The sequence below is a fragment of the Condylostylus longicornis genome, unplaced genomic scaffold (assembly GCF_029603195.1).
Source record: "Condylostylus longicornis isolate FDR11 unplaced genomic scaffold, ASM2960319v2 ptg000018l, whole genome shotgun sequence".
NCBI classification, from domain to species: Eukaryota; Metazoa; Arthropoda; class Insecta; order Diptera; family Dolichopodidae; genus Condylostylus; species Condylostylus longicornis.
In genome coordinates this window covers 11,992,949-12,009,886 of record NW_026577987.1, presented here as the reverse complement: position 1 = coordinate 12,009,886, position 16,938 = coordinate 11,992,949, and the positions used below count along the sequence as shown (strand labels likewise).

Below are 16,938 nucleotides of genomic sequence, written 5' to 3'. Positions count from 1 at the left end.
TCTACTATTTAATTTAAAGTATTCAGTTTCATTTTATATTTTATGAGCTTTTGAGAGCAAACTATATAACACTTAAAAAAAATCAGCTGATCGTGGCCAAAACTTGTTAAAAATTTAGTTTGCTCAATTTTATTTTTTAAAAATCTGGCAGATAATCGGATAATTTTCTAATTTTTCCATCAGATTCAATCTGGCATGTAACAGGCACCTATAATTTTCCTTACTCAATAACTTAATTAATTTACTAACTTATTTTTTTTTGCATTTCAATATACAAGTTATGTTATGTTCATTCAACTTGATTTACATTTTTATATTCAAGTTGTGATGCGTTTTCGAGTCGTTTAAACAGCATTATTTTGCCCCTCTGGTATGGTGTTACTATTTATATTCTTGTTTTATTTAATTTTATACTTGTTTCGTGTTTCTGTTGTTGTTGTTATTTTTGATTCCTGTTTTTGGATTATGTATGTGGTACACTTTAATTTAAATTGTTTTTATGTAAAAATGTATGTAATTGAATATTGGCTATATATTATTATACAAATATAGAAATGTATATATGTACATAAATATAATAATTATAAACATTTAAAGTATAATTAATTGAGTCCATAAATAATGTGAGTACTTACATATATATGCATATTTTGCATATATATATATATATATTTGAGTATGTATATTTATCTAAAATAATAATAATTTATTACATTATCGATATCATGATAAAAAAGTAAATAAGCAAAAAATAATATAAAAAATTATTGTAAATGTTAGTGGAGCGCGTATACTAGTATCTATGAATTGTATATATATATATATATATATATATATATATATATTGTATTAAATCGATTACATATATTTTACGGTAATGCCGATGAATCATGTCAAATTATAATTTTTAAATAAGTAACTAGGTATACGAAATATCGCCAATTCATCATAAATTTGACATTAATTGTTATGACCTTGAGATATGTTTTATATTAAAGTATAATATTATTTATTAAATTTCTGAAATAGCTGCTATATGGTACATACATGAATAATAATAAATCATTTTATATGAATATTTAATAAATTATTAACAAATCTTTTAAATTAGTATATTTATTTTAAAAATAATATATTTGAGTGCTTATCATGCATATTAAAGTTTAATAGGTGTAAATAATGTGTTAGTAGATTTAAGAAAAAAAAAAACCTTTAAATTTTAAGAAAGTTTCGGTTTTATAAATTTATAGCTATTTAATACACTTACATACTGTTTCGTTAGCCTATATATAACATAATTTCATAATTGGATTTATAAACCGAATAACGGATAAACGGAACTTAAATTAAATAGAACACATCAAAAATGTGATCTAAATTAAAAAAATTGCATGTGCAAGGGCAATGTGATTAAAATTAATATTATAATTTTAAAAAGAGACTTATTTAATATTATTGCTGGGCCACATAGTATCACCTGAAATCAGGCTCCACACTGTGCAGATTTTGTGAGGGTGGTGGCTTAACCGTCGCGTATTTTCTTTACGACTGCTGATATTAGCTGTCCGGCATCGCAATTGTTTTGGACATGGTTTCCCATTTTATATATCTCTAGATTTATACCAGATTCATGCTTGGAGGTATTATAAGCGGAAGCGTGGAACGCTACAATAAGTTGCGATTGGCTGCGGTGACTCAGGCGAGATCCTCTCGGTTCCCTTGAAAATCTACAATCTATTTAATATTATACAATTAGATTAATCCAAATTAAATTGCTATGGCGAAAAATTTACTTTGCAAAATTCAAATTCTCGGTTATCCAAAATTAATTCGGTTATCAATTAATTTACAATGTTGTTCTCTTAATCAAAGTACCAGCTAATTTAAAATAAGTCATTGAAAAATCAAAATTACCTTTATAACAGGACATATTTAGTTGTTTTCTTTTAAAAGATTAAAAATATATAATTTTTTTTCTAGAGTATACATTAATTATAGTTCAAATTTTTAATATTCTAGTAGTAGACGTAAATTTACAAACTATGATGGCCGAATCATTCATCTTAACAATATCGCTTCTGAATCTTGAATATTTGGCAAAAATAATTTTCTAACCATTTAAGGGCCATTCTTCTAAGTGTAGAACAGAAGATTTTAAAAATTATTCTTAATTAATTTTTTTTTCAATTTGAAAGAGCTTAAAATATACGACTTTGTTGTGCATACTGAAATAAGTGTTAAGAACCTTTGAAATACAAAATATATTTGAAATACCGCAATATTTTCAATATTAAATTTATGCATAGCTCAAATTATTATTGATTTTTATTATTTTGCTCCAATCATTACCTTTCTATATATGTATATATACATGCACATAATAATATTTAAATGAAATTTTAATAACTAAACGAAAATCGAAACCAGACTCATATACAATTTTATAACAAGTTATGCCCGTTAGTACGTACATGCATATACGCTTAGGTTCATATACCAATTTATTTGTATATCGTTTTTTTTTGTACACATACTTACATTTATAGAACTTGTATAATTAATTCCATTTAGTGGCCATTTAAATATTTTGTAAATTTCATGTTTTTATCTTCCGTTTTTTTTTCTTATTTTTTTTTTTTAATTTATTTTAAATTTATTTTCATTCGTATAGAACTTGCAAAACTTTTATTATAATTTTCTTATTTTTTCTGGCTATACTTGTATAATCGCTCTTCTATCCCTCAATATAATATTCGGTACGCATATAAATATTTTGTTTTTACAAAATTTACATACTTACATACACATTTTTTTATAATATATTCAATTTTTACATATGTACGTACATACTGTAGAAAATCATTTTTTTTTTTTTTTAAATATTTAATTTAAAATTTATAGACAAAAAAAAACGGGGTTTTCTTTTTTTATTCATTCTTTTTTTTTTCTGTTTTTAGTAGACTTGTATGTATTTATAAAATAACTATATAAGTACGTATGTCTGTGTATATTTACGTTCAAATTTGAATGCTCGACCAGATTCGAAAGGAATAAAAATGCAAATGAAATATGTAGGTTAGTTATTCAATTGCAAAATACGTTTAAAAAAAATTATATAAATAAATCAATGGAGAAAAAAAAATGAAATGGATGGAATGATTTTTTTATGTTTTTTTTTATTAAAGAATTTTTTTTATCATATTTAATATCAAAGCTTGTTTATGAGTACTTATAGGTACATGTGTACAGAAACTGCTGGATTACATTTTATTTTAGGAAAAAAATTTAAATGTACAATAAAAAAAAATATGAAAATATTGAAAAAAAAGCAAAGAATTTTTTATTTAATTTTTTTTTTAAATATTTTTTATTTTATATTTTATTTTATTAAATAAACTATTTTGAAATATTCGATTCATATAATAGTATTATAATAGTCTATTATTCTCACCAAGGAATAGGTTCAAAATTTTCTTTGGAACATATAGGTATATACTACATTCACAAACACAAATACGTAATACATAAAATCAGGTTTAAGTTCAAAGATCTTTTAGATTTTTTTTGTTTTTCATTAGAACGCATGCTCATTTTAAATATCTTCTTTTATATTCATTATAATTAATAATAATAAATTATAAAGTAGTTATTATTTTAAAAAAAATTGCATAATTATAGGAGATTTTTTAACTCGAATTAATTATTTTGTTAAATGCAATCCGCCATACAAATTTTTTCTTTATCTTTTCTTTTTCTCAAATTTTAATTTTAATTCACAAAAATTAATTAAAAGAGTTTTTAAAGTAATTTATTATTAAATTTTCAATAGTATTATTACAATTCAATAGTATCAAATATTTAACCCAATCTGGTACAGAAATTCATCTTTAAGTACAATTACCGTTCTAGGTGATTTGATATTTTTTTAACTAAAAACTTATCAGTATACGGTTAAAATTTTAATGTATTGTAATATATTTAAAATCCGAATATTTAAATATCATAACAAGAAAAAATTTTTTAAATTTTAAAAACCTTGAAAACCGAAACCTTTATAAGTTTTGAAATTTTTTAAAATTGTTGCAAAATAATATGAATGATTTTTTAAAATTTCATAGAGGAAAACACAATTTTATATTTGTTTTCAAAAAAATTCCAATACAGTCGAAGTTTTTCAAACGTATAAAATAATTGTGAATTGCGAAAAATTACTGATTGCCTAACTATAGATGTTACCATTTAATCTGCTATTTTATTGTCATTACCTTTATCTCTCTATACTTTATTCTGTAATCATATTTTCATAAAGCTAGAGAAAAATTTAATGAAAATCTATTACAGTAAAATTAACTTACAAATAAATTTTAAGGAAAGCAATGTGACACCGGTCAAAAAATATACTTTATTTTACCCAATAACTCTTGCCGAAAAAAATTCTATACAAGTTTATTCCACCTTAGCTTCAAAATGGGTTTAAAATTTTAGTTTTTGCATTAAATTTTTGTATATGTAAATTTTTACTTGTATAAAATAATAAATTTCAATTTTATATAATTAAATTTTTAAATTATTTGTACAAAATTTAAATTGAATATTTTGAAAAATTTTTTGAAAATTCGATAAATTTTATTTAGTGTTTTCTAAAATTTTGAATTTCAAGAATATTTATTTGATGATAACGAATAAAGGGAATTTATAATGTTGCAACAAAGGGAATTATTTTTTATATAAGTAAATAAAAAAAAATTAAAAAATATTTATTTATGCACACCTGGAGGTGAAAGCAAATTCAAATCAAATATTAATAATAACTGTATAGAAGCAATATTCTTTCATATATGAAAAATATTTATCTACATCCGAAATGTATCTACATACAAACATGATTTAATCTTTAAGATTATCACTATTTTTCTACCGAATTTATTTTGCATTGTTCAAAATTTTTTTTTTTTATTTTAACTGATTATGCTTGTTTTTTTTGTCAACTGTTTAGAATACAATAAGAAGGGCATTGTAATCGTATCGTAATTACGGTTTTTTGTTTTACAATTTATTTGTAGCGTAACTTAAATTCGGTTAAATTTATTCGATTTTTTTTTTATCTGAGTACAATATGAGTACTACATATTGTCGATGTATTGACTACTACTGTATACACTGGTTTATTATTCACTGAGTTGACTAAGGAAATGTGGTTATATGTTATAATTTATCATTATTTTAACTTAAGCATTAAGTCAGTTTATTGACGATGTATGTGCCTGTTATCGTCTGCCTTTTCCTTTTAAAGATTCAGATAATTTATAGATGTCTCAGCTAAAGACTTAAAAAAACACGATTCTATAGAACTCAGTAAAGTTCAAAAGAACTTTTCCGGACTAAAGTATATCCCCATACAATTTTTGATCAAAATTCGAAGGATGCCAAACTGTCATTTGGAATGCAGTAAAAATTTTTCCATGAAAAGGTCTTTTAAAAGCTTTATAGCTTCTGTTTACGAAAGTTTTTGAAGACTGATCCTAAGAGACCCTAACACTATGACCCAAAACGACTTTTAGAGGGGACTGGAAGGAAAAATCACAATTACTTACGGTACACCGTTGAAAATTCGTTAAAGATTTCTACAATTTTGTTTTTATAGAGTGGTAAAGTATTTTTTTTTAAATTATAAATTTGCTGCATACTACAAGGACTTACAATTTTTACTTGATAAAAACTTACTGTAAATTTAATAGTATAGTCCCTGAAAATTGTATAAAGAACTTGTCAAGTTTAAAATTAATTTTATATTAAAAATTAAAATTTTATTTTCTCACTGAGAAAAAAAAAAGAATTATTTTGTAGATTTTCCAGGTTCATAGCAAAAATGTTTGTGTTATAAAACAGTCCGTTCTAGTTGAGTGTTTTGAACCAACTTAATTTTCGCTCATTTTGGCAATTTTACAATATTTGCAATATTTTACATAATTTGTTATTCCATTTTATGCATATAAGTATGTATGTATGTACGTATACGTATAATATATATATGGATTTTTAATAATAATATGGTACAGAAGATAAAAATAATCGAATAATATTGATTTCAATTGAATTTAAATCGAATTTTCATTTATTTCTCTTATTTTGTTTCACTTACTTACAATAAAACAATAAGAGGTTTACCTATATCTTTTATTGACTAGATCTTTATTCTATACATATGTATGTACGTATAGCACATGTACATTTATGTATTGTATTACATATTTCACAAATGGGTATAAGTACACTATATATATATATATATATTTCAATGTGCTTATATGCCATACTTGTATATCATACATGTATTATCTCAAATGTAGATCATTTCAATTGTTTTCAATTGAAAAATTTTTTTTATGAATTTTTGCTATTTTTGTAATTCTCTTTTCTTCATATTCATTTTTTTTTTCGTTATTTATTTATTTTTTTTTTTAGAGAATATTTATTTCCTTAACTTTAATAATTTTGAATTACATATAAATTTTATATTTATCTGTATATTTTCTGTGTATTTATACATATAACATTAATAAGTGAGTATTTACTCTAATATATATAAAGATATATAGAGTATATATATATATATATAGTAACTGTGTCATCACTTCATTTCTTGACCTCAATATCTGGTTTGTTTTGTGTCTATATTTTTTTTTTTATAAATAAACGTTCATAAATGTTATTACGGTATATATATTAAATGATAATGTATACATATTTATGTCCATATACAATGTAATATTTATTTATTTACTTTACAATTTTTTTTCATATCTTCATATGTACAATATACCATTTGATTTTATTTATAATCGTATGTATATACAATTATGATCTATTACTTTTAGTCGTTTATTTATTCTTCATTTAATACATAAATTAGTTCATATATATCATGTACAAAAATATTAATAAACGTACACACAATAATTTATGTGTGTACACCCGTCCCTTAATTTAATATTTTAAAAGCGAAAGATATTTTTTTTATTGGCATAATTATAACACATATATATATATATATATATATATACATTGCGTACGTTATTGTTGTTATTATAAAAATTTATGGGATTTAAATTAATGCCATAAAAATCACACATAAATATAGTATACATATGTATGTGAATTTTATTTTGATAAATAAAGTTGAGTCAAACCAATGGTTTGTGAAATAGCATTTTTCCCTTGAACAAGTGAAAATACTGCTCTTAAAAAAAATCTATTAAATTTTAAATTACTTTCATTCATATATCAAAATATTTTAAACGATTGCATATATTTAGGATGGGGGAAACAAAAAAAATGAAAGAAGTCTTATCGTAATAGTCGGATGCGGGGGTAAATTGTGTGGCGTAAAGAAAACAAATATATTTCTTGATAACATAGCATTTACCAACAGTTTTCTTCACTTATAAAAAATAGGAAAAGATTGTGTTTTTTGAAATATAAAGTGCTGTAAATTCAAACTTTGCGAATTATGTGCTGTGATTACTTCAGAGGGAATGAATATGGAAATAAATTTAATTATTAATATCAAAAATCTAAAAAAAAAAGGGTTTCAGATAAAGGTTAATTTCAACGCAGAACTATAAATTTTATGAGAGAGGAGATAAAAAAAATTTTCTCGTATGGAAATAAGCTTTTACTAAAGATCTATTTATACATATATAAAATTTCAACTGTCAATTCCAAGGGCTGTAGAAGTTTTATGAACAGATCCATAGACGAGCAGATAGAGTAAAGTGAATGAACTTCTTTTTAAAATTTTTGGAAAACTGATAAAAATTAACTATTTATATGGTCTTATAGAGACATTTAGTATTATACTTTAAAAGAATTTTTCAATCCGCAATTTTTTTCCATTTCAGTATTAGAATTTTCAATCGAGAAGACACGATTTTTTTATGTTAAAAAATATTAAAAGTGAGAAAAATAGAGAAATTTCTTGTTAATAAACTTAAAAATCAATTTCTTAGATAGATAAGTTACGCTTTACAAATGATTAAGTTTTCTAATTGGAATTCAAATTCAGCTAAAAGTAAAGCCAAAAATTCTCTATGAGTAAACTCTTTCGCGTTTCTATTAAGATATTAAAACTTAAATACAAAATTACAAAATCTTTTATTGCCTTACATACAAAAAAATTCACAATACACTTTTTATTCAAATTTCAAAATTCTCACTCATAAGACTTAATTTTATTTTAAACAATAAAAATTTTTTAATCTAATAAGCTGAAAATATTGCTTTTTGAAGTTGCACCATTTTAACTCTAAGGGTTTTACTTATACATTCATATTATATAAATCGTCTAATAATCTAAACAATATGGGATTAGGACAAATTCATTGCAGTTTTTCGAGAATATTGATGGAAATAAATTGATATATGTATGTAAAATAATATTAAAATCAATGCACGTTAATTAAAATATTGCGCTTGAAATAATTGACATACATAATACACATGCGTCATATTATTTAAATTTTTCGTATTTATTGTGAAAAATTATTCTCGAACATTTTAGTTAATCATATATTCTAAATCAACATACATATTTTATGTTTGAGAACTGTTAGAATCATATATCATACCATAACTTAAATATATAATTAGAATAATTCTATGCGAGTATGAGTACTTTCATTTTGTAAATATAATAATTGTTTCGAAGATAAATGTCTCGAGTCGCTTATGTTTATGTATAAAAAAAATCGTTTATTAACGCAAGTTCTAATATAAAATCTAAATATAGTTATACTTCGTATGAATTTGTGGGACTGTTTACATACACAATTTATTAGTATAACTTTAATACCTATAATTTTTTGTTATTCCATTAAACAAAGAGTTTTCTTTATTGATTCAAGCACTATTTCTGGCTCACGTATTATAATTCACGTAAATACATATCATATGATCATTAACTGTAATTACTATATAAATACTTTGTATGCACATAATATATACCTACCATATACATATATATGTATCAGAACTTGGTAGATGAAGAACGAAAATTATACTTATTAAATTTTAAATAATATTATACTTTAAAATTGCATATAACATCTACCTATAGACTAATATATACGAGTACAACATATAGATCTATATATAAACATGTTTCTATACCAATGTAAAATAATAATCATAATAATAGTAATATGTAATAATGACAAATGTGTGGAAATTGCGGTAAATATTATGTGCATATTACGTGTACAAATATGACATGTTATACAAAGAGTAAAAAAAAAACTAAATATGTTTAAGAAAATATAAATGAAACATGGTGTATAAGTTTGTAAATATACATCCATGTATATGGATACATATATATAGTACGTATATATATATATAGTACACATATTGTAGATATTATAAAAGTCAATTGTGTAATTAGAGACATTAAAAAAAAGCGATGGTCAGTATAAAGGTCTCGAATGAAATTTTTTTTTAATAATAGCTCGTAAGTAATAGTAGTAGAATTTAAAATGCAGATGCATATTTTTGCATTCATTAATATTATTTATATATATATATATATATATGTATGTGAAGCGAATGGATAAGTAATTATCTTACATTTAATAGTTTATTTATAGAAAATTTTTATGAAAATGTGTACGTTCGTGTATGTAAAAGTTAATAATTTTAACTTGCATTTTATAATAATTAAAAACATAAAGCAGTTGAACTTAGTTAAGACAAATACTATGATAAGAGAAATATTTGCATTAGTGAATTTGTTGTCCCAATTATTGTCGCTTTAATTTCCCTATGAGTTGAAGTAAGTTTGTTGATTTCTTCCTCTAATTTAGCAAGTTTCCGACCAATGGTCTAGTAATTTACATATAATATTATATATTCCTAAAATACAATACATAACATTAAAAATTACTATAAAAATAATTACCAAATTTCCATAATATAAAAATAATATCAATATTAAAAACAAATCTTGGCAGGCTTATCACAGGTGGCTATAGTTAAATCCCAATGACTTGACTATAAAAATATTGATTATTTGAGGTTGTAAAATAAAGTAAAAGGAAATTTCTTTAAATGCCCATCTTTAGAAATTTTTTTAGGGTTTTGTATTCTGACAAACAAATTGGTATTTCATAAATTTATTAAATTTAAAATAAACCAAAAACTAATTTTTAAAAACATATTATTGAAGATAAGAACCACGTAGGAATGAGCTCAAACTATGTCACATATGGCTCTCTAAAATTAGCTCTCTAAAATGAATTAAAAAACAAATTTAATTTAGTACTGCACATGCCAGAAAAAATTACATATTGGATTTTATAAGTATTGTACATATAATTCATTAAAATTTCTGGAATTAGTAAGTGTTTGCAATGTTAAAATAGATTAGTATTAAAAAATCTTAAAATTTTGGATTGAATACTTAGTATATATATAAGTTGCAAATATTAAAATAAATTTTTTGCTAATAATTGTAGAACAAAATTGATCTATAGATATCCAGTGCATCATCATATATAACTGATCTTAATGCCAAACATCACTTAATATTAAATAATATGAAATCTTCAAATAATTTAAAAGTCAGGGTTGCATTAATCAATTTTTTAATAAATAGAAAAGATTTTAAAATATATACTCACATACAACCATGGGAATGCATAATGAAAACTTTTTCAACAAAAAATTATTTCAAGAATTTAAAACACAAACATTTTATCTATGCAATGAGCAAAAAATTTTTATTATGATTTTATCAAACTTTCTTTACAAATTTCACATAAATATCATTTATCTAGCCACCTTCCTACCTAGTTTGTATCACAAAATAGTTTTCATATTGCTATGGAATTTCCTATTCGAAAAAATTCATTTATTTTTAACCCGTAATAAATTATTTAAAATTTTCTCCACATTTAAAATGAAAATTTTAATTTTTATAAACCAATTTTCCATCCAATAAAAATAACAATTTAAAATTTAATTTATAATATTCAAAAATTTTCCAAAAAAAAAAAAAAAATAAAAAAACGAATAATAAATTCTTGAAAAATAAAAATTTTTTTTTTTTGGTTTTTTAAAATGTTGCAAATCATAAAAATCTTGTTTTATGATTTGTTCATGTTTTTGTTTTCCTACCTTTTATAATTTAAAACGTTAAGAGGGGGTGAAATAGACGGAAAACAATTTATTTGAGTTGAGCTGGAAATAATTATGTAGGTATTTAAATTTACCAAAATTTTATAAAGAATCCAAAGGAGATTATAATTTTTTTTTATCATTATTTACGTAATCCATTCCAAATTATTTTGAAAAAAATAATTTATTTTTAACAAAAATTTTAATAAAATTTTATTGGTATTAAAAGAAAAATAATTATAAAATTTTTTTGTTTATTTAGTTGAGAGGAACAACAACAGGTTGCTGCATAGATTTCATTATTTTGGAAATGTGAGCAATTCAATAAGAATTAAATTTTTGTTTAATTTTGTTATTTTCTGGCAGAAATGCATAAAATTTTTATAATTAGGTCACAGATTATTTTTAAAGTATAAAAATGCAGTATGAATAAAGGAAATATTTTATTATTATTCTTTCATGGAAATATTATGAGAAAAATTAAAATTATTTTGTTTTTAAAAAAAAATTGAGACTAATTCTGTAGTTACAAACGAAAGTTGACAAAATTAATTACGTGTTTTTAATTTTCTTACAAATTTTAATTAATTATTTCACCTTCTAAATCCGTATTCCAATGATTTAGTTAGTTTGCTTCAACTAGTTTCGAAATCGTAATCAAATGTTTAAAGAGAAAAATTAATATTAATTTAAATGTATTAATTTAATTAATATAAATTTGTTTCAAATAAAATTTAATAGAGTTATAAAATCCATGATAAAAGGGTTATGAAGGCAATACAAAAATTTAAATTTATAATAAGTTGGTTTAAATTTATTAAGATTTTATCAAACTTTCTTCAAAAATTAAATAAATGATTGGTATAAATTTATTAAGAAATTTCATATCAAATTTAATTATTTTTGAAAAGTTTACATAAAGAAATTTGCGCAACAATGTGAATGTAATAAAAAATATTAATATTTCTAAAATTCTTTACAAAATATTTTTATAGAAATTGAAATTTTCCAATCAGAAATTAAAAAACTATATATAATTAATTTAAAAAAATTATAACAATTAAGTTGTTCTGGAGCTCTCAATATAAATTTCAACAAATTAAAGAGGTTAAGTATAGATTGTAGTGTATATACTTTAGCAAAATTGCACTCTTATCAATCATCTGACTCAGTTTTCTATCTCAAAAATTTAAAATTTTAAAAATTTTTTAAAAGAGTTTTTGAAAATTGTTTTCAATTCTTAATTAATAAATTTTTAATTTACGTAATAAATTATTAATAAACCATTCAAATTAAAATTGAAATGGCAGTCTATGTTCCAGTAACATTAATTTTATGTATATTACACTTGTATAACTTATACAACCATAAATTTACAGAACTTACCTGAATTTTTTCTTTTACTACCAATTGCTAACAATTTGTTTAATATTTGCTTAAAGTACAATGGTTCATTAATTTTAATATTTTAAAATTTTGTATGTATTTGCATTAATCAGTGTGAATTTTTGTATTAATTTAGGTAATTTAGTATATATTAAATAAAATAGGCGGATAAATTCTAATGCCAACAAAATTAAATTTTAATATTCTTTCAAGTGTAGTTTTGGAATTCAACATTCGAGACTCGTAAAATCATAATTAATTTTAATATTTCTACTTCCATTTTGTTTTTATCTTAAGTCAATTCGCATTTTAACCTTTAAAATAATGAAAATTTTTACAAAATAAAATTTCTATATTTTTTAATAGCAGTTACTTATTGCATAAAATATTTTTATTCACTTTTTTTACATTTAACAATAATTAAATTTTTATTTTTTGTAAGATTAACACAAATCTCTATATATACTTATTACATTAAAATTTTATAATTTAATTGTTACATTTATATTTACTTTTAATATTTTAATCACATTATGTTTAGTTAAAGAATTTGCACATTAACATTACAATAAATTACTCAATAAATAAAATTATAAAAAAAAAAAAATTTGAAAGAAAAAAGAAATTTAAAAGAACAGTTTCATTACCAGTTATTATGCGTTCAAATATTTTTAATTATACTCGTACCTTATCTTTCTTTTTTCCAATAAAATACATAAAATATAAAATAATAAAATCAATATAAAAAATATATCACAAAAATTTTTAATGATAGAGATGAAAATCATAAAATTTTATTTATTAACTAAATTTAAAAATTCCTCACGTGTTTTCGGATCATCACGAAATACACCCAACATTGTTGATGTTACTGTTTTACTATTAATTTTTTGTACACCACGCATAACCATACACATATGAACACCTTCAATAATAACAGCAACACCAGCCGGTTGTACTGCTTTTGTAACAGCAACAGCAATTTGTTTTGATAAACGTTCTTGTACTTGTAATCTCCTTGAAAATATTTCAACAATACGTGCCAATTTACTTAAACCCAAAATTTTATTACATGGTAGATAACCAATTGATACACTACCATAAAATGGTACTAAATGATGTTCACACATTGAAAAAAATTCAATATCTTTAACAACAACCATTTCATCATGATCTTCATCAAAAATAGCACCATTTAATACTTCTTCTAAATTTTGATCGTAACCTTTTGTAAAAAATAACATTGCTTTAGCAGCACGTTCTGGTGTTTTTAATAAACCTTGACGATCGGGATCTTCACCTAAACTACTTAATAAAAGACGATATGATCTTGACATTTCTGGTAATAATGCTTCTCTTGTTGGTGGTTTATGATCAAATTCAAGATCATGATGAAATGTACAATTTTCATGTCCCGGTGTTAATGATGTACGTCTAACTAATGTACATTTTGATGATGATGATGATGATGATTGTTGGGTCTGTTGTTGATTATGATTTATACCAGTTGTTGATGATAATGATGGTGTTGATTCAATATATGATGTTCCAATTTGATGATTTGATCTATTCGTTGATTTATCATTTGAAAAACCATCAATAGAATATGATGATTTTATTTTATCTTTACCATTTTCTAAATTATATTTCTCTTCTTCTTCAATAGTATTACTAAAAAAATGTTGTTGCTTATCATTTTCAATTTTATCATTAACATCAGCTGTAGAACCATTCATAACAGAATTCTTATAATTATTATTTGTTGTTGAATTATTTGTTTCATAGCTATTTGGTGATGAGCTATTAATACTGCATATACTGTTACTAAAACGTCTTGATAATATATGAGCTTGCGGAAAATTTGTATCATCAATAGCTTCATTTAATTCTGATGCACTCATATCTGAGAGCTCTGATATTTGTCGTCCAATTCGACTACTCATTGTAAATTTTTATGTATAATAAATTTAAAAAATTTCTGATTTTTAAAATGTAATTTAATGAAATTATTGATTTCTGTATAACAGTAAATTAAAAATTTTTATATATTTTTTCTTTTTATTTCTTGAAAACTCTCTTTTGTATAAAATTCGCAAGTTCAAATAAATAAAATTAATTTAATATGAAACTTAAAAATAATAAATAAGAATTTTATATTTAAAATAAATTATAATTTACATTATTAAATATATATTCTTGTTTTTTTAATTAATTTATAAATTTATACTTTAAATTTTTTTTTTACTTTATTTTCATCAAATACAGATCTCTTTAACACCACGACATTTATTCTGCGACTGACTTTGAAGAGCTCGAACAATGATATTATATACCTTATTTCCTCCCTCGCATAAAACTAAATAAAACGCATGTCTCTTTTTAACTTCTTTTATCACTTATGTTATACATAAATACATATATCGAAAATATATATATATATATATATATTATGGCTTAATGTTATAAGTGTTTCAAAATTACTATATGTAGCCATTAAAATAGGATTGAGAATGAAAGAATACTCGTAAATGTCATAAAACAAAAAAAAAAGAAACAAAAAATAAAGTGAATGTTAAATAATTCTACTGTATTTAATATATGAAGTAAATTTACTATAATAAAAAAAATTTTTTGAAGGACTTACAATTTTCCATTGCCATTATTATTCTTATTATAATTATTAAAAATAATTACTTTAGAATGCATTGTTTAATAATCTTGTTTTGATAAACTTAAACCGTAATAAATTTTTTTTTGTTATTTTTTTAATGATCTTTTTAGTGAACGTGAAAAATTGGATTATGAATTATTAAATTATATATATATATACTTTAATTTAATATCAGATTTAATATCAGAATTAATTAAAAAAAAAAAATCCATTCTACATTGGAATTATGTTTAACGATATGTTTTTTTCTTAATTTTAACCCTTGTGTACAACACATTGTAGGTAAAACAGAACCTAATAAACCTCACACATATTTCTTTACTGTACAAACTTTTGAATTTATTTATTAATTAAAATATAATTTAATTACCATTACCATTTTCAACACCATTAGTGATAAATCGGACATCAAATTACAAAAAAATGCTTTTGTGAGGTACTCTAAATCTTATTACTTCCTCAATGGTTAATTTTTTATTCCAAAATATTTTTTATTTTGCAAATACTTGCAATATAATTGAATATAAAATTTTTCACAAGATTCATTAAATTACTCAATTAAATTTTTAACCTTGGTATTTCAATTTGGAATTTTTGCAACATGCCGGTCTTAATATGTATAGTAATCAAAATATTAATTTTGTTCTTTTATAATTTTTGTGAAAAAATTTGTAGTTTTGGGTATAAAAGTTAAAAGATTCCCTTTAAAAAGGAAATGAAAGATATACCAAAACTAATTCGAAACTTTATTGAAAAACTTGAGTATAACTTGAATTTCAAATTCCAATAGTAATATGGTTTCCAAAATACGATTTCGCTCCTGTATATTAAAAATTATTGGGACACAAGTATACAGAAATCGTATAGTAGATTAAAAAATTGCTTAAAGTCAACACTGAAAATAAAAAAAGTATAGTAGCTCCTTTCATTACGTACAGAAATAAAAATTGATTATTTTCTCAATTCAATTTTACAGTTATAAAATTTATTTTCAACTTGCAACCTCTCAGACTATTTAATGTCCAATTGTGTGTATACTATACTTAAGTTTTATTTTTATAATTTTATTTTAATAAAAATAATTTTGTTTTCAAATTTGTTTTTTATACTTTTTTGCTACTCTCATTGCATTTTGATTTAAAAATTATCTGTAATTTTAGAGAATAAAGTTCAAATATTCATTTTCCTATTTAGAATTTAACAAATTATTTTCCATATTTTCAAACATAAAATAAATTATAAAATTTAAAAAAAATTTTTATTTTAATTAAAATCAACTGTAGAGACAAAAGAATGAAGAGAAAAAAAAATGTTATACAAACCGGTTTTTTTTTTCTTTTTCTTGTTATATACTTAAATACGACGCATAACATGATATTATGATATAATATTCCAGTCCATAATTTAGATCAAGCTTAAGAAAATGTTACCATGAAAACATGGCAATAATATACCTGCATATTATATTTTGATATACATTTTTACATACTTGTATATTTAATAATTTATTATGTAGATACACTTATTTTTTAAGTATTATAAAATATAATACTTTTATATATGTATATAGAGAAATTATTCTAGTATTATTGTGTACATATAAAGAAATTAAAAGCATTAAACTCTTGATAATTCAAACCTTGAATAAAATGACATATCATAATTTTAAGTATACCTCATAAATCACTAGCTTGATTTTGTATTCGAAATCC

General features: G+C 22.0%; 2 protein-coding genes across 4 annotated transcripts in view; one reads left to right on the top strand and one right to left on the bottom strand.

Annotated features, from left to right (window-relative positions):
- LOC129606405 (probable serine/threonine-protein kinase DDB_G0282963) overlaps positions 1 to 16,938 on the top strand; it is a 196,605-nt gene that overhangs the window by 17,484 nt on the left and 162,183 nt on the right. The gene's annotated exons all lie outside the window — the stretch shown is intronic.
- Positions 13,087 to 14,831, bottom strand: LOC129606404 (GTP cyclohydrolase 1-like). The gene has a single exon (XM_055516723.1). The coding sequence runs from the start codon at positions 14,496 to 14,498 to the stop codon at positions 13,350 to 13,352; it is 1,149 nt and encodes a 382-aa protein (XP_055372698.1). The 5' UTR covers positions 14,499 to 14,831; the 3' UTR covers positions 13,087 to 13,349.